The following is a 25,220-nucleotide window of genomic DNA, read 5'->3' on the forward strand; positions in this document are numbered from 1 at the left end:
CAAATTCACAACAGACTTTATTTGTATAGGTGGTGTGTCCGCTCCAAGGAGTATAACTTTGAACGCATAACAAGACTGAGAGAAAACAAAAATCTTCATAAATATTGGTTTTCCGTTTTTTTATTTTTTTTGTATATTTTAGTTCAATGTCCAGGCATAGAGGTGGCGGAGTTTCTCCCAGTTGGTTATTGAAGACTTTTTTTTTTTCTTTTTGAGAAATAAGGTTTTGCATTGCTGAAGATGCACGTTCTGGAGATGTGCGCTGCAGGGCCGTCCCCTCTAGGAGTAGCTGGATGGCTTGTTTCCTGAGTCGTCGTCTTGAGAGCCCATGCTCTGCAACAGATAAGAAGCCCGGGGAGGTCAATGCTGATATACAACAAAACCTCTGAGCCCAGAGATCCCCTTTATGTCTTTCTACACTCTCAGTATCTACATAAAGTATATTTATACGGCTAAGAAACTGTCCGGGCATTCTGGGAGTTGTAGTCTCTCCGAAGAGACACTCACAGCCCCTAAGCGGCTTAGCATTACCTTCTGAACAAACTGTGGATTCATGGTGATCTCTTGATCCATTGCTTTTAATCGGTCGTCCAGGTCTATACAGCGCAGCATCTACAGACCAGAAATGTACAAATTATCAAAAAAAAAATATCCAACTCCCATTCATTTCAATAGGAATCGACGACAACTACAATCCTGTATCTGAATCCACCCCCCCCCCTCCTCCCGGCACTTACCTCCTGATCGATATTGTGAAGCATAGCGGGATTGTTGTATTTCTCGGGATTATCATGAAAGCACACCATGCCGTCTTTCTGATTAATACTTGCAAAGATTTCTCCATCTTCTATCTGAAAAGAGAAAACCTGTAGTTAATGTCAGCTTCATTCACAATCTCTCTGCATCGTGCAGACAGGAATTTCCAGGATTCCAAAATATCTAAATTCCCAAGAGATGTTCTGTATGAAAATCCTCCCCATTTACAAGCCCCTGCATGGAAAGCAGCTGCGTTTCTCCCTCTGCGGGAGCGTCCGCTTATTCTCTGCTCGTTTCTAACAGCGTAAAAACTGCAAAGTAGCGGGACCAGGGTCCCTGCGCCAATACAATGTCACAAGGCAAATCTCTCTGATATAGATGCGTAACAATCTTTTAGGGTAGATCCAAACGGGGTCTAAATATCCATCATAAAAGTTCAAAAGCAAAACACCCCGAATGTTGGAATCAGTGCAGGTATTTCTTTGCTTCATTGAAAGTCAAAGGATAAATGAAAGAATTTGTCCAGTCACAACTTTTGTGCTGACTGGTGATGGTTCCTACAGATCATGAGACCGATGTTCTGTTCCCCAAGAGCTCTCCATCCACTGTCTATAGAACTGACAGAGTACAGCGCTCGGTTACCTCTGTCAGCTCCATAGAGAGGTGCGACCCGTGGGTGTCCAATCACTGAGTACCCCACCAATCAGCAAGTTATCCCCTATAACCTGCAGCACCCATGCCCCATGTACCCCAATAATTGCCTGGGAGAAGTTGGGTGCAGGTACAGGCCCTTTACATTTCTTACCATGTACAGAACATATTTTTCAGCCTCTTGAGCACCAGATAATTGAACTCGACTTGCCATGTCTTGTAGTGACAGCGTTAGGAAGGTCTGGAAGAAAATAATAGGAACATCTGGGTTACAGAAATGCAAAGAATGGTGGAGAAGTAGAACATAAGCTGTAACTGGTGGACTCTGAGCTATGTGTGGTACTGCAGCAAGACAGAATTAAGTGAATGGATTGGGCTTTAATAGTTCTTGGTCTCTTGGATGAATGGAGCAGACTAGTGGGACATGCCAATCATAGCGGGGTACAAGTCCTCCACCCTCGTGCCCAGCAGAGAGCACCCCATATCCTGGTCCTTATACTTACCTTGGTAAGCCTCTGTATATTCTTCTTGTACAGGGAGGACAGACACTGCTTCACCAGCCCCATGTTATTGTCCCTGGTAAAGGTCTCGCTGTGTTTGTTCACCAGGTTCCTCAGCTCGGCCGGGTTGTTGGTGGCGTAAACCTGCGCCAGCTCATGGTACGCGTTGCTAAGAGGCTGCAGATGGAAGACACCAGCGGCTGCATGTTATCTGCTACAGAACTGAACAACACAAACACCTGGACACTAACCCCACTTACCTTTATAAATCTACCGACAATCTGTGAGGTATATTTAGGCAGCGGTTGGACTTTTCCTAAGAGGATTAATGATACTAGTATATACTTCTTATAGGATTCCAACATGATGTGACTAACGGCCATGGCCGGCGTTGTGATCGCCTGCGGAGGGGGAGGAGAAGACACGAGTTACTCACATGCACTCAAGGTATACATATATACTGGGTACTAGGCCTCCCTCCTACCTGCTCATAAAAGTAAAGCGCCCGCTCAAAGTTCTTCAGCCCCGTGTAGATCATCCCCCCGTAATAATAGTAGCAGAGGAAGGGCCTGGCGTCGTACGCTCCATTCTCTTTACATATGTCCATCATATCTACATCTAAGTAAGCAATTGCCGGCTTAAAACATTTTGCTAACAGGCAGAGCTGCGAAAATAGGAGAGAGAATGGTTAATCCGGGCTGTACCAACAGGGGGCAGAGGGGTACAACATATGCAGCATGAAAAATGAATCCACACAAAACCACAACTCCCCCCTCCCCCGATGACTACTAGAGTCCAAAGTAGGTAGTCAGGAATCGCCTTCTAATCTCCTCCACCCCTCAGACTGCTGTGCCCACCCACCCCCATGCTGTACGCTGCCGCGCTTCACCGAGCACAGGTTGTATTACCTGGCAGAGATCTGCGTGAATTGAGGTCAGCTGATTTGTATTCATTTGCATCTTGTCTATGGCTTGTCTGAGAACACAGATTCCTCGTAAAGGCTGGAAAAAAAATGGGACAAGAAAAGAAACCAATAGGGTTACATCTCCTGGAATAAATCCCTAATAGCGACATCTAATATTTAGGGGTCAGTAGTACAGTACAGGGTGGCTGTCACACAGAAGTAGGTCTTAAAGGGGCAAACGTAGTTTCCTTAGTAATCAGAACCTCATAAAGAGCTTTCCTAAGTCTATAATAAACGTAAAGGAGTTTGTCAACAAAATTGACATTCACAGGATAGGGAATAACATGCTAGTCAATAAAGAGAGACCCCTACCGATCATGAGAAGACAAGTCACATTGGATAGACTGCTCCTGCCGCTCCATTGAGATGAATGGAGCAGCAATGCGTCTGTGCAGTCCACCACTATGTCTACACTGGGACCCCAACCCAGGTATCTGACCCCCAATGATCAGAAAGTTACCTTCCCGTCATGTGGATAAGACATAACCTGTTATCTATAGTAAAATAATTTACAACTCCTTCAAATTCATAAGCTTTTTAAAGATCTCTGTTTGCTGTCAGTGAACACAGAGAAATTCAGTATTGCAGAGCAGGTGGTTTGCATCAATGTATCCAGTTGTAGAATCTTTCGGCTAAATGGATACGTTTAACCTGCGTTAATATTGTAGCAAACTATCAGGACAGAGAGATTTGTGGTGCTGATCTACTTCTGGGTAAACAGGATTATATCAGGACCGTTTCACTCCCTCTCACTGCACACAGACAGCAAGCAGAGATCTGGAAATGGGAGAGAATCTCCAGAGATGTGGACACTCACCTGTTTTCTCTCCACAAGTGCATTTGTTAATTGATGGCAGAGACCTGCAACTGTGAACGACAGGAGGGTAAAATCAGTGTCTGCAGCATACAGGGCCCCCCTCCTGTCCTCCCGCAGCAGCGCAGACATACTCACAGGTGTCTGTGGCGTATCGGATGTGCTCCCCGTTACAAGTGCTGATGAAGAGCTGGACTTGAGAAAACAACGTCTCAAAATCAGGAATACTGGGCATGGAAAACTTTACGAACCTGCAGAAGAGAGACCGGTCAGAGGGACAATACTGTACAACCTGCGAGGTACCTGGCCCCCCCAAGAAGAGAAGCCGGGCCAGGGGCCACAACTTTCAACACAGGGTCCCTGGGACACTGATTTGCACTCTTTAACCCTTACTTACAGAACAGCGAGGACCCCCAGGGAATGCTCCTGCACGTCCAGCGCCCCCAGCACTGTGTCCAGGTGGGAGAGGTTCTTTGCCAGCAGCTCGCCGCTCTTGTTGATGAGCTCACACAGCTGAGTCATTTGTCCTGTAATACAGAGCGGGGGAGGGGATCTCATACATTAGATATCATAGCAGTGGTCTGTGGGCACCCAGGCCATCACCCTAGCATAGCGTTCGCCAGACAGGACTCAAGGCCTCCCAGGTGGCTGAGAATGTGTCAGTTCCTTTGTTGCTTGGAACTGCAGGAGGCACCCGACGAGGTGTGAACAAGACCTATATAGTATTGGGGCTCCTGCTCTGGGCTCCAGGTTCTTGGGGTCCTGAGGGGGTTGGGGGGCTACAATGATCTGTATTCTACTGTATTTGCGTCCTCATGACAAAGCAGGGAGCAATAAGTTACTGCTTAAATTACCATGATGCCACTTTGTGAAGAATAAGTAGTAGTTTGGGCACTGGGTCTCTAGAAGGTTCCCCATTACTGTAAAATATTATAATATCCCAGCACTATATTCCATATATGGGGGGGCGTCCTGTCACTCACAGTCTTCATTATTGCACATCTCATCAGTGGACAGTATAACCCTGTGCAGCAGCGAGGTAACTGTGACACATACAGGGGGGCCCCTGATACGTGCACGTGGCACGTCCAATCAGCTCAGCTCCACCAGGATCGGGCAAGGCATGGACCTCCGGCACGGACCCTCAGTCAGCGTTACAGATGTATTGGATGCCAATCCTTCCATCCATTATATAGGATGTAGCACTAGAAGGAGGGTCCTATAACCGAATGGTGATTAACTGGGGGCTGAGTTGGGACCCTCACCTGCCATATCATATGCTTCAGCACCCGGACCCTCCATTGAAACAAGACAACTCACCAAAGACCCCATATGCTTGCATCTGTGTCAGACAATAGGAGATACCTTTCTGATTGTGTGGGTCCCCTCATGGAGTGACAGGTCAAGTGCTTCACCTGCTGTGACATTGCCATAGATTTGTAGTCTGAGAGCACTTGACCTGCCACGCCCAACCTGACCCTTCATTCAGGGGTCTATGCCCATGCGATGAGTAGTGGTCCCCCACTATCCAGACATATCCCTTGTACAATGATCAGGGCCATAGGAAGAAGGACCGGGGTCTCCATGTTCATTCTGTAACTTGTCACAGCTCAGAGTTTGCTACAACAGCAACAAAAATCTATTGTGTATTACAATTTCCCAGCACAGGGAACAGATGTCAGGTCAGGCTGATACAACTGTAACAAACACACAGCTGTGACAAGTCTTTATACTAGTGAGACTTCACTGACACTAAACACAAGCAGCCCCCCCCCCCCCCCCAATAACCAATCAGCGCGCATCTCTTAACAACTCAAAATGAAAACAAGGTGCTGATTGGTCGCCTTCATAGTAGTGCACAAGTTATAGTGACCAACCAGGGCCCAGCTCTTAAGCTGCAGTGAACGAAAGCCCTTCTGTGATTGGCTGCTGGGTCTTACTACTCCTAGATTTGGGATATTTTGTTCCGCGCACTGGTGCCGGCCTCTCATCCCGGCTACACCCCAGGCTCCCGCCCGCCGCTCCGGCCCTCCTCACCTTGAGAGGACAGCTGCCTGACGCTGTTCACGAACTGCTCCAGAGCAGACGCCATGGTGCGGGGTGTCTCCCGCCTCCCTCCGCGGAGGAGAGCCGGTGCCGGGAGCCGAGAGAGCAGGAGCACAGGCCGAACTCACTCAGCGCGCCGAAATATCGCGAGACTCCCCGGAAGCAGGCGGGCCGGGTACTTCCCGCGAGATCGCTGTCAGAGCGGGGTGGGCGGGGCCGCGCGACGTCAGCGCCGCACGAACTATCGCGATAAAAGTCACCAGAAGGTCAGTAAAAGGGGCCGTGTCACGGGATACAACCGGCGGCTGATAGAAACCGCAACTCCCAGCATGCACCCCGCGCCGGCCGTTTCCCTATGCGAGTGCTCAACGCAACCAATCAGATTGCGGCTCTTCTTTCATCAGTTAATGAAAGCGCACATCTGATTGGTTGCCAGCACAGACTCCGCCCCATGGCTGTTGTTGTCGTCTCTCCTTCCTCCTCCATCATTTTCATCCAACCTGGGAAAGCCGCGGAGTGACTGGGAGTTATTTATAACCTATTTCCACATTTTCTCTATAACCTTTACTATACTGCAGCATCAAAGGGGTTAAATGTCTATTTCTTTATGTATTAATCATATAGTGAAAAGTCACTAATTCGCCGTGTGCACTGCCACTCATTGCCGTTAAGACCAGTGCTTGCAGTCAGTGAATAGAAGCACATAGATGTGTGTGAGGCCGCTGACACATGTGGCATTATTGTTGCGCTTCCTCTGCAATCTCAAACGTATTAAAAAACGTGTGCGCTTTTCAGATGTTTGCATGCTTGATGTGGGGTAATTGCATGCGTTTTAAACGGATTGAAAATGCATGCTTTAAAATGGTCCAAAAACGCACTGCGTGGCATCACCCTGAGGGCGCGTTCACACGTTGCGTTTTGGTTGCGTTTTCATTGCAGTTGAAACGCATATACAACAGCTGATGTGAGGTAATTTGGCTAATTACATTACCGTTTACATTTGTAAACGCAATGTTAACGCATGAGTTAACAAAACGCATGCGTTAACATCACGTTTACGATGCGTTTTGTAAACGGAAACGTTAACAGTGATGTAATTAGGCAAATCACCTCTCCTCAGCTGTTGTATATGCGTTTCAAATGCAATGAAAACGCAGGTCAAAACGCAACGTGTGAACGCGCCCTGAGGGTTTTTGACGTCTTTGATGCATTCCACTGGCTTCAGACCTGATGACACAAGGTTACATTGCGCTTTAGCAGATGCAGTGGAAAGGCAATGTGACCTCAGCATGTGATCAAGGATGACGCATATACGGATGTGGCATGTGGGAAACCGCCTTTAGTCTGCATTCACATGTTGCATTTTCAAAACGCATCCTATTTATGTGTACGGTTTATTACTTAGTTTATTGCAAAACACAACAGACACAAATTAAAGGCAAAAAAGAAACAAGACACAAGTTCTGCCTTTGCAAATAATGGAAGAACAGACGCATTGTTCAAAGTGCATTCAAAATAATATTCCAAATAATATTGTGAATGCCCCCCCCCCCCCCCGTTCTCATATCTATTTATCATCTATCTATCTCCTATCTATCTATCTATCTCCTATCTCCTATCTATCTATCTATCTATCTATCTATCTATCTATCTATCTATCTATCTCTTATCTATCTATCTATCTATCTATCTATCTATCTATCTCCTATCAATCTATCTCCTATCTATCTATCTATCTATCTATCTATCTATCTCCTATCTATCTATCTATCTCCTATCTATCTATCTATCTCCTATCTATCTATCTCCTATCTATCTCCTATCTATCTATCTATCTATCTATCTATCTATCTATCTATCTATCTATCTATCTCCTATCTATCTATCTATCTATCTATCTCCTATCTATCTATCTATCTATCTCCTATCTATCTATCTCCTATCTATCTATCTATCTATCTATCTATCTATCTCCTATCTATCTATCTATCTATCTATCTATCTATCTATCTCCTATCTATCTATCTATCTCTTATCTATCTCTTATCTATCTACGGTATCTATCTCCTATCAATCTCATATCTATTTATCATATTTATCATCTATCTCATATCTATCAATATCCTATCTATCTATCTCCAATCTATCTATCTATCTATCTATCTATCTATCTATCTCCTATCTATCTATCTATCTATCTATCTATCTATCTATCTATCTATCTATCTCCTATCTATCTATCTATCTATCTATCTCTTATCTATCTCTTATCTATCTACGGTATCTATCTCCTATCAATCTCATATCTATTTATCATATTTATCATCTATCTCATATCTATCAATATCCTATCTATCTATCTCCAATCTATCTATCTCCTATCTATCTATCTCATATCTATCTATCTCCTATCTATCTCCTATCTATCTATCTATCTCATATCTATCTATCTCATATCTATCTATCTATCTATCTCCTATCTATATATCCCATATCTATCTATCTATCTATCTATCTATCTATCTATCTCATATCTATCTATCTATCTATCTATCTCCTATCTATCTATCTCCTAATCTATCTATCTATCTATCTATCTATCTATCTATCTATCTATCTATCTATCTCATATCTATCTATCTATCTATCTCCTATCTATCTATCTATCTCATATCTATCTATCTATCTATCTATCTCATATCTATCTATCTATCTATCTATCTATCTATCCATTTTTATATCTGATTTACCTTCATTCTTGGAGGATTTCCCTTTTTGTGCTTTTTTAATACACTCAACTACTAAAACTATGATGTTGTTATCTATCTTCTATCTATCTATCTATCTATCTATCTATCTCCTATCTATCTATCTATCTATCTATCTATCTATCTCCTATCTATCTCCTATCTATCTATCTCCTATCTATCTATCTATCTATCTCATATCTATCTATCTCATATCTATCTATCTATCTATCTATCTATCTATCTATCTCCTATCTATCTCCTATCTATCTATCTCCTATCTATCTATCTATCTATCTATCTATCTATCTATCTATCTCATATCTATCTATCTCATATTTATCTATTTCATATCTATCTACATCAAATATATCCCATTTCTATGTATCTTATATCTATCTATCTCTCATATCTAGCACATGGATACAACCTGGACATGCAGGAGTTAATGCTCCATGACGGTCCCTCCCCTAGAGAGTTGCTATGCAGAACAGAAACACCAACAGAATGTGCCTGTGGCTTTAAGTAGAGGAGTGCGCTTGTCCTTACAAGGCAGCGGTACACAGGAACAGAGTGATGAAAGCCTGTGACTGCTGCAGTCATTGCACCGCAGCGCCCTCCCTGTGTATATAGGACAAGGGGCCGGTGGCTGCAGAGATCCGGACCTCCTGTGTATATAGGACAGGGGGCCGGTGCCTGCAGAGATCCGGACCTCCTGTGTATATAGGACAAGGGGCCGGTGCCTGCCCAAGATCCGGACCTCCTGTGTATATAGGACAGGGGGCCGGTGCCTGCAGAGATCCGGACCTCCTGTGTATATAGGACAGGGGGCCGGTGCCTGCAGAGATCCGGACCTCCTGTGTATATAGGACAAGGGGCCGGTGCCTGCCCAAGATCCGGACCTCCTGTGTATATAGGACAGGGGGCCGGTGCCTGCAGAGATCCTGACCTCCTGTGTATATAGGACAGGGGGCCGGTGCCTGCAGAGATCCGGACCTCCTGTGTATATAGGACAGGGGGCCGGTGGCTGCAGAGATCCTGACCTCCTGTGTATATAGGACAGGGGGCCGGTGCCTGCAGAGATCCGGACCTCCTGTGTATATAGGACAGGGGGCCGGTGGCTGCAGAGGTTGTGACCCCCTGTGTATATAGGACAAGGGGCCGGTGCCTGCCCGAGATCCTGACCCCTGTGTATATAGGACAGGGGGCTGGTGCTTGCAGAGATCCTGACCCCTGTGTATATAGGACAAGGGGCCGGTGCCTGCAGAGATCCTGACCCCTGTGTATATAGGACAAGGGGCCGGTGCCTGCAGAGATCCTGACCCCTGTGTATATAGGACAAGGGGCCGGTGCCTGCAGAGGTTGTGACCCCCTGTGTATATAGGACAGGGGGCTGGTGCCTGCAGAGGTTGTGACCCCCTGTGTATATAGGAGAAGGGGCCGGTGCCTGCAGAGATCCTGACCCCTGTGTATATAAGACAAGGGGCGGTGGCTGCAGAGATCCTGACCCCTGTGTATATAGGACAAGGGGCCGGTGCCTGCAGAGGTTGTGACCCCCTGTGTATATAGGACAGGGGGCTGGTGCCTGCAGAGGTTGTGACCCCCTGTGTATATAGGAGAAGGGGCCGGTGCCTGCAGAGATCCTGACCCCTGTGTATATAAGACAAGGGGCGGTGGCTGCAGAGATCCTGACCCCTGTGTATATAGGACAGGGGGCCGGTGCCTGCAGAGGTCCTGACCTCCTGTGTATATAGGATAGGGGGCCGGTGAGTGCGCCCCCTGTGTCCTGCATGCAGAGCAGTGATTGTGACGCTGAGGTTTCTACATGCTGAGGACGTCTCCTCGGTCAGATGCAGCCTCCTCCCTACACCACTGCTCTGCTCCTGTGCTCACACCCTGCAGTATCACTGCTGCTGCATCCATCATGTCGCGGACTACAAGTCTCATTTTCCTACAATGATTTCCCTACAGACCCTGACTGCTGCAGATGAATGAGCGGGACACAGAGCCAAGAAGATCTTCTCCTCCAGGGACATGAATGGTATCCCCGGCCGGGGTCAGATTGCACCTGCCTAATGTAAAGGAGTCCCTGGAGAACTTTTTTCCATCTCAGCCTCCTTCTTGGTAACGTAGGTGTGGATCTGGTGCTCTATGATCACACACCCTGTGCAGGTAAACCCTGTACAATGCACAACTAGTTCACCGAGTGCCATGTCCCTACCAAAGCTGCTCCGCGGGGGCGGTGCTCTGACCGCAGGACTACGCAACTGCAGGACCTGCTCTTCTACCACTTCAGCCAGGCGCCTCAGGGTGTTGGTGGACATGGATGGAGTGCTGGCCGACTTTGAAGGGGGCTTCTTAAAGAAGTACAGAGCTCTATACCCTAAGGAGCCTTACATTGACCTGGAGGACCGCAGAGGATTCTGGGTATCGGAGCAGTATGAGAAGTTGAAGCCAGGACTGAGTGTAAGTAATGGGGAGAGATATGGGTCCCACTGTGACATTTAAAAGCAATCTACCACCAAAATCTATCAAAATAACCCAGGAGCAGTTTCTCATAGATCCAGGCACCGCGACTGAGGTAATCTGATAAGCCTGAAGGGCTCCTGGGCTGTTTACAGAACCCATCCCTGCTGCAGATTCACAAGCTGTTACACTGTGCAGGAGCATTTACCCCTCTCACTCTGTGAAATTACATTGGCGGGGGGAGTGCTGAGAGGGAGGTGGAGACAGTGTAACAGCCTGTGAGACTGCAGCTTGAAGGGCCTATGGCAGTGATGGCTAACCTATGGCACTGGTGCCAGAGGTGGCACTCAGAGCCCTTTCTGTGGGCACTCAGGCCATCACCAGAGATGACTCCAGGTATCTTCCTGCAGCCCCAGACAGCCCAGGACTTGCTGTGCACAGAGCTATTTTAAAGTGACAGCGCTACCTGGGACTATTTTCTGCTTTATTGGTGCCTCAGGGAGCTGGTATCAATGAAAACTGTGACAGAGAAGGGAGTATAAATCACAAATTAAATTTCTGTGTTGGCACTTTGCGATAAATAAGTGGGTCTTTGTTGTAGTTTGGGCACTCGGCCTCTAAAAGGTTCGCCATCACTGGCCTATGGTAACGCCCCCCCCCCCCCCCCCATGGACCTAATATAAGAAGATTCCCACAGTCCCGTTGTCTATGAGTATTGTCCCTGGTTTATCATCATGGATTCTGATGGTAGATTCCTCTACAGCTTAGACCCAATCCACATCATCTCATATATGGTGGGGGTCCCTCTAGCCCCCATTATCACCCTGAGAGTCATATCCTACCAGTATGACATGAACCTTTCTTCACATGTATTTAGTCCCTATTTTATTTTTTTTAGGAGAAAGCTATGAGTATCTGGGAAGCAAAGAATTTCTTCTTGGACCTGGATCCTATTGATGGAGCTGTGGAGGCCTTAAAAGAAATGTCACGCTTACCCAGGTAAGGGGTTAATCTGTTGCTAATAAAGGGGGATTTCTGACACTAAAATATATTCTAATGGGAGGCAGATTGTACCTGTTTAGGAAATAGATGGCATGAACTTTCCTATCTCTCGGCCATCTTGTTGTGGTCCTGGCACTCCAGGCCCTCGGCCTAATGGTCCTCATTGGGACAGATGTGCACATGATCACTGAGCCGATCACCGGTCTCACATTGAATGTCTCAGTGGTTACAGGCGCTGCTGTCGGGGGTCTCTGGAGAGGTGGGTACATGTTATATGTTTCTTGCCCATAAACTGCTGCCTGGACCAGTTTTTCAATCCCAGAAAACCCCTTTAAATCCAGGACATGCTGGGAGTTGTAGTTATTCACCAGGAGGAGAGACTTGTGGTGATAGTTATCCATACAGTTCCGCTTCTGGCTATACTAGAGCTTTTTTGTAACACTGCAGCCAAAAACATACAAAATGGGATAAATTATGAGATTTCACAAATAACCTGAATGTTCTCACCCAGAGACACATGAAGTGACTGACATTGCGGTGTTCAAGATTAGGTGATAGGATAAGGAGTTCCTTGCGGTGTCTCCTGTCATGGCTGGAGGCGCAGCTGATTGACACAAGAAGCAGCGACAAATACTACTGCACCCGAGGAATGCGTCCAAATCCCACAACCCCCACCATGATATGTGCAACACAAGGAGCCCTGGACCTAAGGGGGTGTTCACACAGTCAGTTTTTCAGATGCAGTTTTTGATTGGAGTGAAAATAGAGGAGGAGACACATCTCCCAATTATATGTCCTCATCCATTATTTTCCTTCAAATACTGTATCTGAAAAACTGAACGTGTGGATTCACCCTCAAGGCCTCAATATCCACTACTCTGACGGTGACTACAGTATCAGCTGTTTCAGGCTGGGAAGGTGTTTTAAATATAACAAAAAAAAGAAGAAAAAATTATTGTTTGATAGATTTAATAACTTCAGGCTTTGTTTCCTTCCAGCACTGATGTCTTCATCTGCACCAGTCCCATAAAGCGCTACCAGTTCTGTCCATATGAGAAGGTAAAATGTACATAACTGCTATAATACTGCCCCCTATGTACAGGAATATAACTACTATAATACTGCCCCCTATGTACAAGAATATAACTACTATAATACTGCCCCCTATGTACAAGAATATAACTACTATAATACTGCCCCCTATGTACAGGAATATAACTACTATAATACTGCCCCCTATGTACAGGAATATAACTACTATAATACTGCCCCCTATGTACAAGAATATAACTACTATAATACTGCCCCCTATGTACAAGAATATAACTACTATAATACTGCCCCCTATGTACAGGAATATAACTACTATAATACTGCCCCCTATGTACAAGAATATAACTACTATAATACTGCCCCCTATGTACAGGAATATAACTACTATAATACTGCCCCCTATGTACAAGAATATAACTACTATAATACTACCCTCTATGTACAGGAATATAACTACTATAATACTGCCCCCCATGTACAAGAATATAACTGCTATAATACTGCCCCCTATGTACAAGAATATAACTACTATAATACTGCCCCCTATGTACAAGAATATAACTACTATAATACTGCCCCCTATGTACAAGAATATAACTACTATAATACTGTCCCCTATGTACAGGAATATAACTACTATAATACTGCCCCCTATGTACAAGAATATAACTACTATAATACTGCCCCCTATGTACAGGAATATAACTACTATAATACTGCCCCCTATGTACAAGAATATAACTACTATAATACTGCCCCCTATGTACAGGAATATAACTACTATAATACTGCCCCCTATGTACAGGAATATAACTACTATAATACTGCCCCCTATGTACAAGAATATAACTGCTATAATACTGCCCCCTATGTACAAGAATATAACTGCTATAATACTGCCCCCTATGTACAAGAATATAACTACTATAATACTGCCCCTATGTACAAGAATATAACTACTATAATACTGCCCCCTATGTACAGGAATATAACTACTATAATACTGCCCCCTATGTACAAGAATATAACTACCATAATACTGCCCCCTATGTACAAGAATATAACAACTATAACACTGCTCCTATGTACAAGAATATAACTACTATAATACTGTCCCCTATGTACAAGAATATAACTACTATAATACTGCCCCCCATGTACAGGAATATAACTACTATAATACTGCCCCCTATGTACAAGAATATAACTACTATAATACTGCCCCCTATGTACAGGAATATAACTACTATAATACTGTCCCTATGTACAGGAATATAACTACTATAATACTGCCCCCTATGTACAAGAATATAACTACTATAATACTGCCCCCTATGTACAAGAATATAACTACTATAATACTGCTCCCTATGTACAAGAATATAACTACTATAATACTGCCCCCTATGTACAGGAATATAACTACCATAATACTGCCCGCTATGTACAATAATATAACTACTATAATACTGCCCCCTATGTACAAGAATATAACTACTATAATACTGCCCCCTATGTACAAGAATATAACTACTATAATACTGCCCCCTATGTACAAGAATATAACTACTATAATACCGCCCCTAGTATAATGCAGTGTTGGTGACTCCCCTGCCTCCTCTCGCACAGTACGCTTGGGTGGAGAGACACTTTGGACACGAGTTTTTGGAGCAGATAATTCTGACCCGGGATAAGACGGTGGTGTGCGCTGACCTCCTGATTGATGACCGTCCTGATATCACAGGTAACGTCCTTCCTGTTCTCGCAGATTTCATGCAGTTACACAATGAATGTCCTGGGAATCTTGAGATGCAGCAGTAAGAGATTAACGTGGAAATGAAGAGACATTGGGGGTCATTTACTAAGGGCCTGATTCGCGTTTTCCCGACGTGTTACCCGAATATTTCTGATTTGCGCCGATTTCCCCTGAATTGCCGCAGGTTTTTGGCGCACACGACCGGATTGTGGCGCATCGGCGCCGGCATGTACGCAACGGAAATCGGGCGGCGTGGCCGAACGATAACCCGACGGATTCGGAGAAACCGCCACATTTAAAAAAAAAAAAAAGTCACGGGACTTGCGCGTACCTTCACCCACGACGGCTCGGTGAACTCCAGTGCAATACGACGGACTTCAGCGCAGCAGCACCACCTGGTGGACGGAGGAGGAACTGCCTTAGTGAATCCCGGCCGGACCCAAGTCCACCACAAAGAATGCGCTGCTGGATCGCGAATGGACCGGGTAAGTAAATCTGCCCCACTGTGTATAGTAATAATACCGCACCTGGAGAAACGTGTGGATGTCTGTAGATATGAAGATGTCGTGTTGTCTGATTATACTCTGGGTCTTGTCACAAGACTTGTAAATGCTTCCCCTATACCCTATGGGGCCACGTCAGAGGCCACGTCTGGGTAATGTACCTCTACATGAGGATTGCTGCGATACTTCAGGGTCCTAGAGCCTCCTCTCTATAGTGGGGGGGCCAAGGAATCTAATCTTATTTTTTTCCTTTTTCTCTCCAGGGGCAGAACCGAACCCCCGCTGGGAGCACATCCTGTTCACCGCCTGCCACAACCGCCATTTATCCATGACCCCGCCCCACCGGAGACTCCCGTCCTGGAGAGAGGATTGGAAGGAGTTACTAGACAGCAAGAGACAGCACAGCTAATCAGAGCCTGAAGAATAACCAATCAGATCCATGTAATCCATAAAAGCCCCTCCCCTCCCGAAATGCATCTAAGCCTTCTGATTGGTCCATAGAGATGCTTCTTTTTGTTGTCAGAGGAGTAAAACTGTTACAGGATACAAATGGAAAGGCAGAGCGATGCAATAAGTCGTCTTTACCCATATGTGAGGTATTTACATGCACATGAGCGCCACCTGGTGCTAGGTGCCATATTGCACAGAAAACCAATGTGGGTTAGAGTGCACCACAACTAACCTCTAGCTGCTGCTGACCATTCAGGTAAGGTGAAAATGGCCGTCACCGGGTGACCTGTGCACTTTAATGAAGGGACGGTGTGGGACATAAGCAGCACTCCACCTTAAAGGGAAAGTCCACTGTTTAAGATCTCTTAGATGGGAACATGGAGCTGCTTCTGATACTCTTCACTTCACTGTACTGCAAACAAAGACACCGGTTTTGGCTCTGTTCACATTAGTAATAACACTGGTGGCCAACAGACTATAGATCTATCTATCTCATCAATCTCATCTATATATCTATCTCAGAGATACAACGATAGATAGGAGAGAGATAGACATGAGGTATCTCTATCTCATATTTCTCTGTCTATCTATCCATCTATCTCATATCTATCTATCTATCTCCTATCTATCTATCTCCTATCTATCTATCTATCTATCTATCTCCTATCTATCTATCTATCTATCTCCTATCTATCTCTCTATCTATCCATCTATCTATCTCATATTTCTCTGTCTATCTATCCATCTATCTCATATCTATCTTTCTCCCTTCCTTTGTGAAGTGGCCGTGTGATATATTTTTCCTTTTTGTAGCTTTTTCCTTTGGATTTTATTCATTGTTGATTTTAAACCATTACACCATATATTTAGGAATATTATTTGCTAATTTCTGTGATTTTAGTGGCAAACATCACAGTCCGGTGCCATGATCCATAGTCCTGCTGCTACTAACAACACACACAACCCTGCAGGCTACCACATAACACTGTCTGTGCAGAGCAGTGAGGACCCCAACACTCGTACCTCCTCACATCTCCGCTTCCTGAATCCATATGAGTGGACGAGGACTTTGCCAGTTAAGGCGCCTTGCAGGCGTGCGGAGACTTCTAGCCATTGATGCTCCACTAGGGGATTCTGGGGAAATATGCAAATACGTTTTCCAGAATGGGATAAGGAAAACTAACTTTGTACGGCAGCTCTAGTTCACACAGATTCTGCATGTCACTGTAGTGCGAAATTCATACATTTTATTTTATTTATGAAAAACTGTGATATAAGGATGTGATGACGTATTATTACTGCTCACCTATGGGACGCACAAACTTATAGTCATCAGTCCTTCTTAAAGGGATTGTCCCCTTTTTTAAGAGCCCGGCTTATAGAATAGGGTCCTATCTGTGACATTCATGTATTTATCCCAATAATGTAATGAAATATACATAGAAACATATCAAAATTTATTATCGTCTTATGTTCTGTATGGAAATAAGTGTCATTTGCTGTATGTTGTCCGGGATTCTGGATCACTTTATCATTGTCTGCCTCCATTATATGAAGGGGATCAGATCTTCCCTCGTGTTTTACTGTAAAGGTGAAATGTTATGTAAGATATCTTATATATCCACTGTAATAGCTATATACATGAGGAAACCTCTGTACTGTGAATTATATACTTCTATTTACTGCTTACTGGTGTCATTACTGGGATTTATACCAGGAGATCCCCAGGTTATACCGGCTGTACATATATCATTATATACAGGAGACCCCCAGGTTATACCAGCTGTACATATATCATTATATACAGGAGATCCCCAGGTTATACCGGCTGTACATATATCATTATATACAGGGGATCCCTATGTTATACCGGCTGTACATATATCACTATATACAGGAGATCCCCAGGTTATACCGGCTGTTCATATATTATTATATACAGGGGATCCCTATGTTATACCGGCTGTACATATATCATTATATACAGGAGATCCCTATGTTATACCGGCTGTACATATATCATTATATACAGGAGATCCCCAGGTAATACCGGATGTACATATATCATTATATACAGGAGATCTCCAGGTTATACCGGCTGTACATATATCATTATATACAGGAGATCCCCAGGTTATACCAGCTATACATATATCATTATATACAGGAGATCCCCAGGTTATACCGGCTGTACATATATCATTACATACAGGAGATCCCCAGGTTATACCGGCTGTACATATATCATTATATACAGGAGATCCCCAGGTTATACCAGCTGTACATGTATCATTATATACAGGAGATCCCCAGGTCATACCGGCTGTACATGTATCATTATATAAAGGAGATCCCCAGGTTATACCGGCTGTACATATATCATTATATACAGGAGATCCCCAGGTTATACCGGCTGTACATATATCATTATATACAGGAGATCCCCAGGTTATACCGGCTGTACATATATCATTACATACAGGAGATCCCCAGGTTATACCGGCTGTACATATATCATTACATACAGGAGATCCCCAGGTTATACCGGCTGTACATGTATCATTATATACAGGAGATCCCCAGGTCATACCGGCTGTACATGTATCATTATATACAGGAGATCCCCAGGTCATACCGGCTGTACATGTATCATTATATACAGGAGATCCCCAGGTCATACCGGCTGTACATGTATCATTATATACAGGAGATCCCCAGGTTATACCGGCTGTACATATATCATTATATACAGGAGATCCCCAGGTTATACCGGCTGTACATATATGATTATATACAGGAGATCCCCAGGTTATACCAGCTGTACATATATCATTATATACAGGAGATCCCCAGGTTATACCGGCTGTACATATATCATTATATACAGGAGATCCCCAGGTTATACCGGCTGTACATATATCACTATATACAGGAGATCCCCAGGTTATACCGGCTGTACATATATCATTATATACAGGAGATCCCCAGGTTATACCGGCTTTACATATATCATTATATACAGGAGATCCCCAGGTTATACCGGCTGTACATATATCATTACATACAGGAGATCCCCAGGTTATACCGGCTGTACATATATCATTATATACAGGATATCCCCAGGTTATACCGGCTGTACATGTATCATTATATACAGGAGATCCCTATGTTATACCGGCTGTACATGTATCATTATATACAGGAGATCCCCAGGTTATACCGGCTGTACATGTATCATTATATACAGGAGATCCCCAGGTTATACCGGCTGTACATGTATCATTATATACAGGAGATCCCCAGGTTATACCGGCTGTACATGTATCATTATATACAGGAGATCCCCAGGTCATACCGGCTGTACATGTATCATTATATACAGGAGATCCCCAGGTTATACCAGCTGTACATGTATCATTATATACAGGAGATTCCCAGGTTATACCAGCTGTACATGTATCATTACATACAGGAGATCCCCAGGTTATACCGGCTGTACATATATTATTATATACAGGGGATCCCCAGGTTATACCAGCTGTACATGTATCATTATATACAGGAGATCCCTATGTTATACCGGCTGTACATGTATCATTATATACAGGAGATCCCCAGGTTATACCGGCTGTACATGTATCATTATATACAGGAGATCCCCAGGTTATACCGGCTGTACATGTATCATTATATACAGGAGATCCCCAGGTTATACCGGCTGTACATATATCATTATATACAGGAGATCCCCAGGTTATACCGGCTGTACATATATCATTATATACAGGAGATCCCCAGGTTATACCGGCTGTACATATATCATTATATACAGGAGATCCCCAGGTTATACCGGCTGTACATATATCATTATATACAGGAGATCCCCAGGTTATACCGGCTGTACATATATCATTATATACAGGAGATTCCCAGGTTATACCGGCTGTTCATATATCATTATATACAGGAGATCCCCAGGTTATACCAGCTGTACATATATCATTATATACAGGAGATCCCCAGGTTATACCGGCTGTACATATATCATTATATGCAGGTGATTCCCAGGTTATACCAGCTGTACATATATCATTATATACAGGAGATCCCCAGGTTATACCGGCTGTACATATATCATTATATACAGGAGATCTCCAGGTTACACCAGCTGTACATATATCACTATATACAGGAGATCCCCAGGTTATACCAGCTGTATATATATCATTATATACAGGAGATCCCCGGGTTATACCAGCTGCACATATATCATTATATACAGGAGATCCCCAGGTTATACCGGCTGTACATATATCATTATATACAGGAGATCCCCAGGTTATACCGGCTGTACATATATCATTATATACAGGAGATCCCCGGGTTATACCAGCTGTACATATATCATTATATACAGGAGGTCCCCAGGTTATACCGGCTGTACATATATCATTATATACAGGAGATCCCCAGGTTATACTAGCTGTACATATATCATTACATACAGGAGATCCCCAGGTTATACCGGCTGTACATATATCATTATATACAGGAGACCCCCAGGTTATACCAGCTGTACATATATCATTATATACAGGAGATCCCCAGGTTATACCAGCTGTACATATATCATTATATACAGGAGATCCCCAGGTTATACCAGCTGTACATATATCATTATATACAGGAGATCTCCAGGTTATACCGGCTGTACATATATCATTATATACAGTAATCCCCAGGTTATACCGGCTGTACATATATCATTATATACAGTAATCCCCAGGTTATACCAGCTGTACATATGCAACATCCCCCACCGGGGCCTAGCCTTTTCTTGGGGCCTGGAGTCAGCCGGGGCCCGCAGTACCTGAGTGGCTGGCGGTTGCGGCCTAAGCACGCTTGTGTCACGGTGCTTGGTATGGGGATTCGGAGGGCTGTCCTACAGCCTGGCAGGTCTCCAGCAGGGTGGTGTTGGCAAGAAATGATGAGGGAGAGGCTGCTATAGCGGATCTCCCTGGGGCAACCCTTTGGTGTCTAGAGTATGAGTCTCTGTGTGGTGGACAGGGTGCCCGTGATGGTGACAGCCGGAGTAGCAGGGACCAGACGGAGGCAGAGGTTGAACAGAAACACTTACAGTTCTTTATTGGAACCGACAGGAACATCAACAACGTGCCTTTAACAAGATGGTGGAGTGCTGAGATGCAAGTTGGAGGGAGCCACAGGAGGTAGAGCGCCAGCCTGGATGCAGAGGGCAGGCTGGGAGGTAGCTGTGTCCTAGTAGGATGCTTCAGCTTTCTCCTGGGTTGCTTCAGGTATCACCCTTAAAGGTAGGATGAAAACCCCTTTCCTCACTAACTCTTAGCTATTAGCTACACTCTTCAGGCAGGGGCTAGGCTCTTCCTGCTCTGGTCTGGTATGCTAGCTGTCTAGAGTTTAGACTGGAGTTACTCCAGTCTGCTTGCTGCAGACTCCTAGTCTGACTGCTTTCTTCTCCCTCCTGGGAGAGACTCCTCTAGTTCTGGAAGTTTCCTGACAGGGTCTTGTAACTCCCCTGGTCAGGTGGTGGCTGCTCCCCCAATTACATCTCAGCTTACATCTTTGCTCACAGAGACAAAATATAACAAAGGTGATTGGCTGACACATCTTACATCAGACAAAACACTTAACTCCTGCCTTGCCAGGCAGGATCTACCATTGCAATGTCCCCATGTAGTGTGATGTAGTGACATGCTGTGGGGCTGACTAGACCCTACACAGACAGCAAGCTACATGGTGGGACGTATTCGCAACCACTCCTCCGCCTTGCATCGGCGAGGGTGTTGCATACCCCCGGGGCAATTGAAAGAGCCGCCCTCGGCTCGACTACGGATGGCACAGAGGTAGATAGGGGCACTTCTGGGACGTGTAGGCTACATGATATGTAGGGACAAACCGCCCATGGTCCTGGAGACAGGCACCTGGGTTGGTGTCGGACTAAGACACAGATATGTAAATGCTAAGTATGACAGTTGGTCGCTAACGCCATTAAACCAAACTGTACAGTAGGAAAGGTGTGGTGTCATGTACTGTAATCCACTCCTTGCACCAGGGCCTGTATATTTGTTATATAAACACTTCTTCCCTAGCGACAAATATATAGTGTGTGTATATGCATTACATGGGCATATGTGACACAATAAGACATTGTACAATGTACAAGTACCTGCCGACTAATGTTCTTACCCTTTGTATGAGTGGCATCCAGGTGCTATCTCTGTAACACCCCCGGTCCCTGAAGGACCCGCAGTTTACGGACTACCCCCACGTGCAAACCTCAGTTTGAGGGATAAGGTAGCGGTCAGGGTTTTACATAGAGACGGTCCGACACAGCCACACTACAACCTGAAAAGCCTGTCAAAGGTTAGTGCAAACTACTGGCATCAATTGACAGTGTGCAAACATATTGTAAACTCACATTGGCTTAGGAGCTCAATGGGTACACATCTTGAACGTTACAAACGTTACAGATAGGTAGGCTACTCAGGGTAGCAGCATAAAATGTCTCTTTACCTGGAAAGGAAAAGGCATAAAAGTGCATGCAGAATGTCCATACCTAAAAAGGAAGGCATTAAGTGCAATATAATAAGTCAATAAAGTAGCAGCTTTTCCCTTGGAGTATCTGGCAAAAGTCTCACAGAAGGTCTTTAATAGCAAAGTCCATCTTCTGGGTACAGCCCTTGATGTGGGGAAAAGTGCAATAAAGGAGCAAAGGGTCTCCTCTAGTGTAGAGGGACAGAGTCCTTTGATAGGAATCTCTGCTGTGGCAGAGGAAGGGTGCTATCATAGCACATGACAGTGGAAAATCTCTTGACTGAGATAAATAAGGGTGAGAGTCTCAGGACAGTTTCTGGCTCTATAGGTTAGGGACAGAAATAAATATTTACAATGGACATAGTACCTGGAGAGGGCTACAGCCCTTCAGGGGTTAGTCAGAAGCATCGCTGGGTTCAGCAGGGACAGGATCCAGCTCCCGCAGGGAATCCTGTGTGTCCTCAGCGGTGGTAGGAGCTGGCTGGGGACACCCTGTGGCAGCTGCAGGAACTGCAGGCGCAGCAGCATCCTCCTGACATTCAGGCGGAGGGGCGCTGTCACCCGGGGTTCCAGCCGGGGGCTCAACAGAGCCAGGGACCACGGAGGGGTCCAGAAAGAAATAAATGGGATCCTGCGGCAGCGCCGCGGCTCCCTCCAGCTCCGATTCTTCTGGGGCCGGGTCGTCACCCCACTGGTAACCGGCAGATGGAGATGAGGGTCTGGTTGGAGCCTCCGGAAACGGCTCACCAACCGGGATATCTTCTCCCACGGAGGAACTGCGGGATCTGGCAACGCTCCCTGCAGGGGAGACGGTGGGGGTGGTGCCCTGGATCATGCCCGGCCCGTGGATGGCAATGGGACCTGTACTCACAATCACCGTGGATGGAGCATTCACATGGGTCACCGCCCGGGGACTCGCAGCCGAGGAAGATGTGTTGGGAGACTCCGGCCACTCGTCGTCCTCATACAGCTCATCGTACGGTAGGTAGCGATCCTCATCGGAGTCTGGGATCCGGATCACGCCAGCTGCCCACGGCCCTCGGGGTCCCTCCTGCAGGGAAAATTCGATGCAATCCCCCGGTCTCAGATTGTGGAGCCTCTCCGGCAAGTCAGGCGTTTTGACAGACCGGCGGGGAATAAATACCTCCCGTCCGGTGTAGTCCTGAGTGGCAAAGCGATAGCCACGCTGCCGGTCGAAGTACCGGACCATGCCGGTGGTGCAGTTTTGTTTCACCCAGGCTCCCTCTTTAAACCGGCCGGCCATGTAGCGCTGGGCCTCCTTCTTCCGGCGTCGCTGTTTCGAGACAGCGTCTCGGAGTTGCCGGCGGAGGGCCTCACCTCGGCCTCGAGGCTGCGGAGGTGCCAGTGCTGGGGTAGGTCGCTCCGGTGTAGGCTCGGGCCTCGCAGGTTGTTGGGCAGGTGCCGGAACTGGAGCAGGAGCAGCCGGAGGGTCAGGAACCACCACAGCAGGGCTGGCAGACTGGTCAGCAGGAGCAGTGGGCCTCGGTGCAGGTCGCACGGCAGCAGTAGGCCCAGGCGCTGGCTCTACAGGAGTCGGGGCCTCCCCACGTGGCACCTCCACATGGGCCCGCGGCACCAGCATGGTAGCCAGGAGAGGCACTAGGAACCGCCCGGGTGGTACTTGGCGCTCCGTCACCATCTGGAAGTATGTCCTGGTGACGAAGGCTCGGGTCAGTCCACGATGCAACCGGTGCCCAGCAAAGGGCCTCCGGACCGGTTGAGCAGAGATCACAACCATGGTCTCCAGGACCTCGAAGAACTCTGGTTGCTCCACCGCAGGAAGTGGCCGAGGACCCCACATGGTGCTGACCTCACTGTCCAAGATCCTCACGAGTTCTGGCGTTTCTTCAAGGCAGGGCAGGAAGTCCGCTTCGTGCCAGAGGGAGGAGTCCAAGACCTTCCCGCCAAAAGCTGTGGCGGGCTCTATTTTCTCCTGCGCCACAGGAGGCGGGGTTCGTGCCCTTCGCGCGTGGGTGGAGCTTGGTGTGTCATCTGGGTTTCCCGCCAGTGAAGGTTTTGGCGGGCTGGAATTACTTGCTGTGCCACAGTTCTCTGAGGTAAAATCTTCAGGCGCGGCAGCGCCGGATGTAGTAGAGCTGACACAGTTCTTTGCAGGGTTTAACTTCTTGAGTGCTGGAGCGGTGCTCGACAGCACGTGGCAGCAGTAATACAGTTCAATGCAGAAACACACAATCACTTGGGCCTATACCCGAATGGTAGCAGGGTTAGGCATCACAGTCTTTTTCAATAAAGGATAGTCTTTAATGCCGGAATAAGGCACAGAAGTATCAATCCTGTCCGTGACGCCACTTGCAACATCCCCCACCGGGGCCTAGCCTTTTCTTGGGGCCTGGAGACAGCCTGGGCCCACAGTACCTGAGTGGCTGGCGGTTGCGGCCTAAGCACGCTTGTGTCACGGTGCTTGGTATGGGGAACCGGAGGGCTGTCCTACAGCCTGACAGGTCTCCAGCAGGGTGGTGTTGGCAAGAAATGATGAGGGAGAGGCTGCTATAGCGGATCTCCCTGGGGCAACCCTTTGGTGTCTAGAGTATGAGTCTCTGTGTGGTGGACAGGGTGCCCGTGATTGTGACAGCCGGAGTAGCAGGGACCAGACGGAGGCAGAGGTTGAACAGAAACACTTACAGTTCTTTATTGGAACCGACAGGAACATCAACAACGTGCCTTTAACAAGATGGTGGAGTGCTGAGATGCAAGTTGGAGGGAGCCACAGGAGGTAGAGCGCCAGCCTGGATGCAGAGGGCAGGCTGGGAGGTAGCTGTGTCCTAGTAGGATGCTTCAGCTTTCTCCTGGGTTGCTTCAGGTATCACCCTTAAAGGTAGGATGATACCCCTTTCCTCACTAACTCTTAGCTATTAGCTACACTCTTCAGGCAGGGGCTAGGCTCTTCCTGCTCTGGT

General features: G+C 46.2%; 2 protein-coding genes and 1 long non-coding RNA gene across 6 annotated transcripts in view; 1 reads left to right on the forward strand and 2 right to left on the reverse strand.

The window, feature by feature from the left end:
- COPS3 (COP9 signalosome subunit 3) lies at positions 1–5,862 on the reverse strand. The gene is made up of 12 exons (XM_072119841.1): positions 5,723–5,862; positions 4,083–4,212; positions 3,824–3,936; positions 3,689–3,738; positions 2,816–2,908; positions 2,392–2,571; positions 2,168–2,308; positions 1,911–2,084; positions 1,562–1,648; positions 738–851; positions 532–612; positions 1–333 (listed from the first exon to the last, which is right to left on the reverse strand). The coding sequence occupies exons 1-12, from the start codon at positions 5,775–5,777 to the stop codon at positions 280–282; spliced, it is 1,272 nt and encodes a 423-aa protein (XP_071975942.1). The 5' UTR covers positions 5,778–5,862; the 3' UTR covers positions 1–279.
- Positions 5,863–5,872: 10 nt separating this feature from the next.
- On the forward strand, positions 5,873–17,395 carry NT5M (5',3'-nucleotidase, mitochondrial). 3 transcript variants are annotated; one of them, XM_072119843.1, is made up of 6 exons: positions 5,873–5,997; positions 10,450–10,944; positions 11,843–11,943; positions 12,945–13,005; positions 14,629–14,743; positions 15,522–17,395. In XM_072119843.1, exons 2-6 carry the CDS (start codon positions 10,630–10,632, stop codon positions 15,665–15,667), a joined length of 738 nt encoding a protein of 245 aa, XP_071975944.1. In that variant the 5' UTR covers positions 5,873–5,997; positions 10,450–10,629; the 3' UTR covers positions 15,668–17,395. The 3 variants fall into 3 exon arrangements, with proteins under 3 accessions (XP_071975944.1, XP_071975945.1, XP_071975946.1); XM_072119844.1 differs by lacking the exon at positions 5,873–5,997 and adding an exon at positions 6,146–6,319; XM_072119845.1 differs by lacking the exon at positions 5,873–5,997 and adding an exon at positions 6,146–6,257.
- Positions 17,266–25,220, reverse strand: part of LOC140074725 (uncharacterized) — a 123,691-nt gene continuing 115,736 nt past the window's right edge. For both annotated transcript variants that reach the window (XR_011849254.1, XR_011849256.1), the window contains exon 4: positions 17,266–17,291. This is a non-coding gene — a long non-coding RNA (uncharacterized lncRNA). The remainder of the gene's footprint in view (positions 17,292–25,220) is intronic.

Source organism: Engystomops pustulosus, chromosome 8 (assembly GCF_040894005.1).
Source record: "Engystomops pustulosus chromosome 8, aEngPut4.maternal, whole genome shotgun sequence".
In the NCBI taxonomy this organism is placed as follows: Eukaryota; Metazoa; Chordata; class Amphibia; order Anura; family Leptodactylidae; genus Engystomops; species Engystomops pustulosus.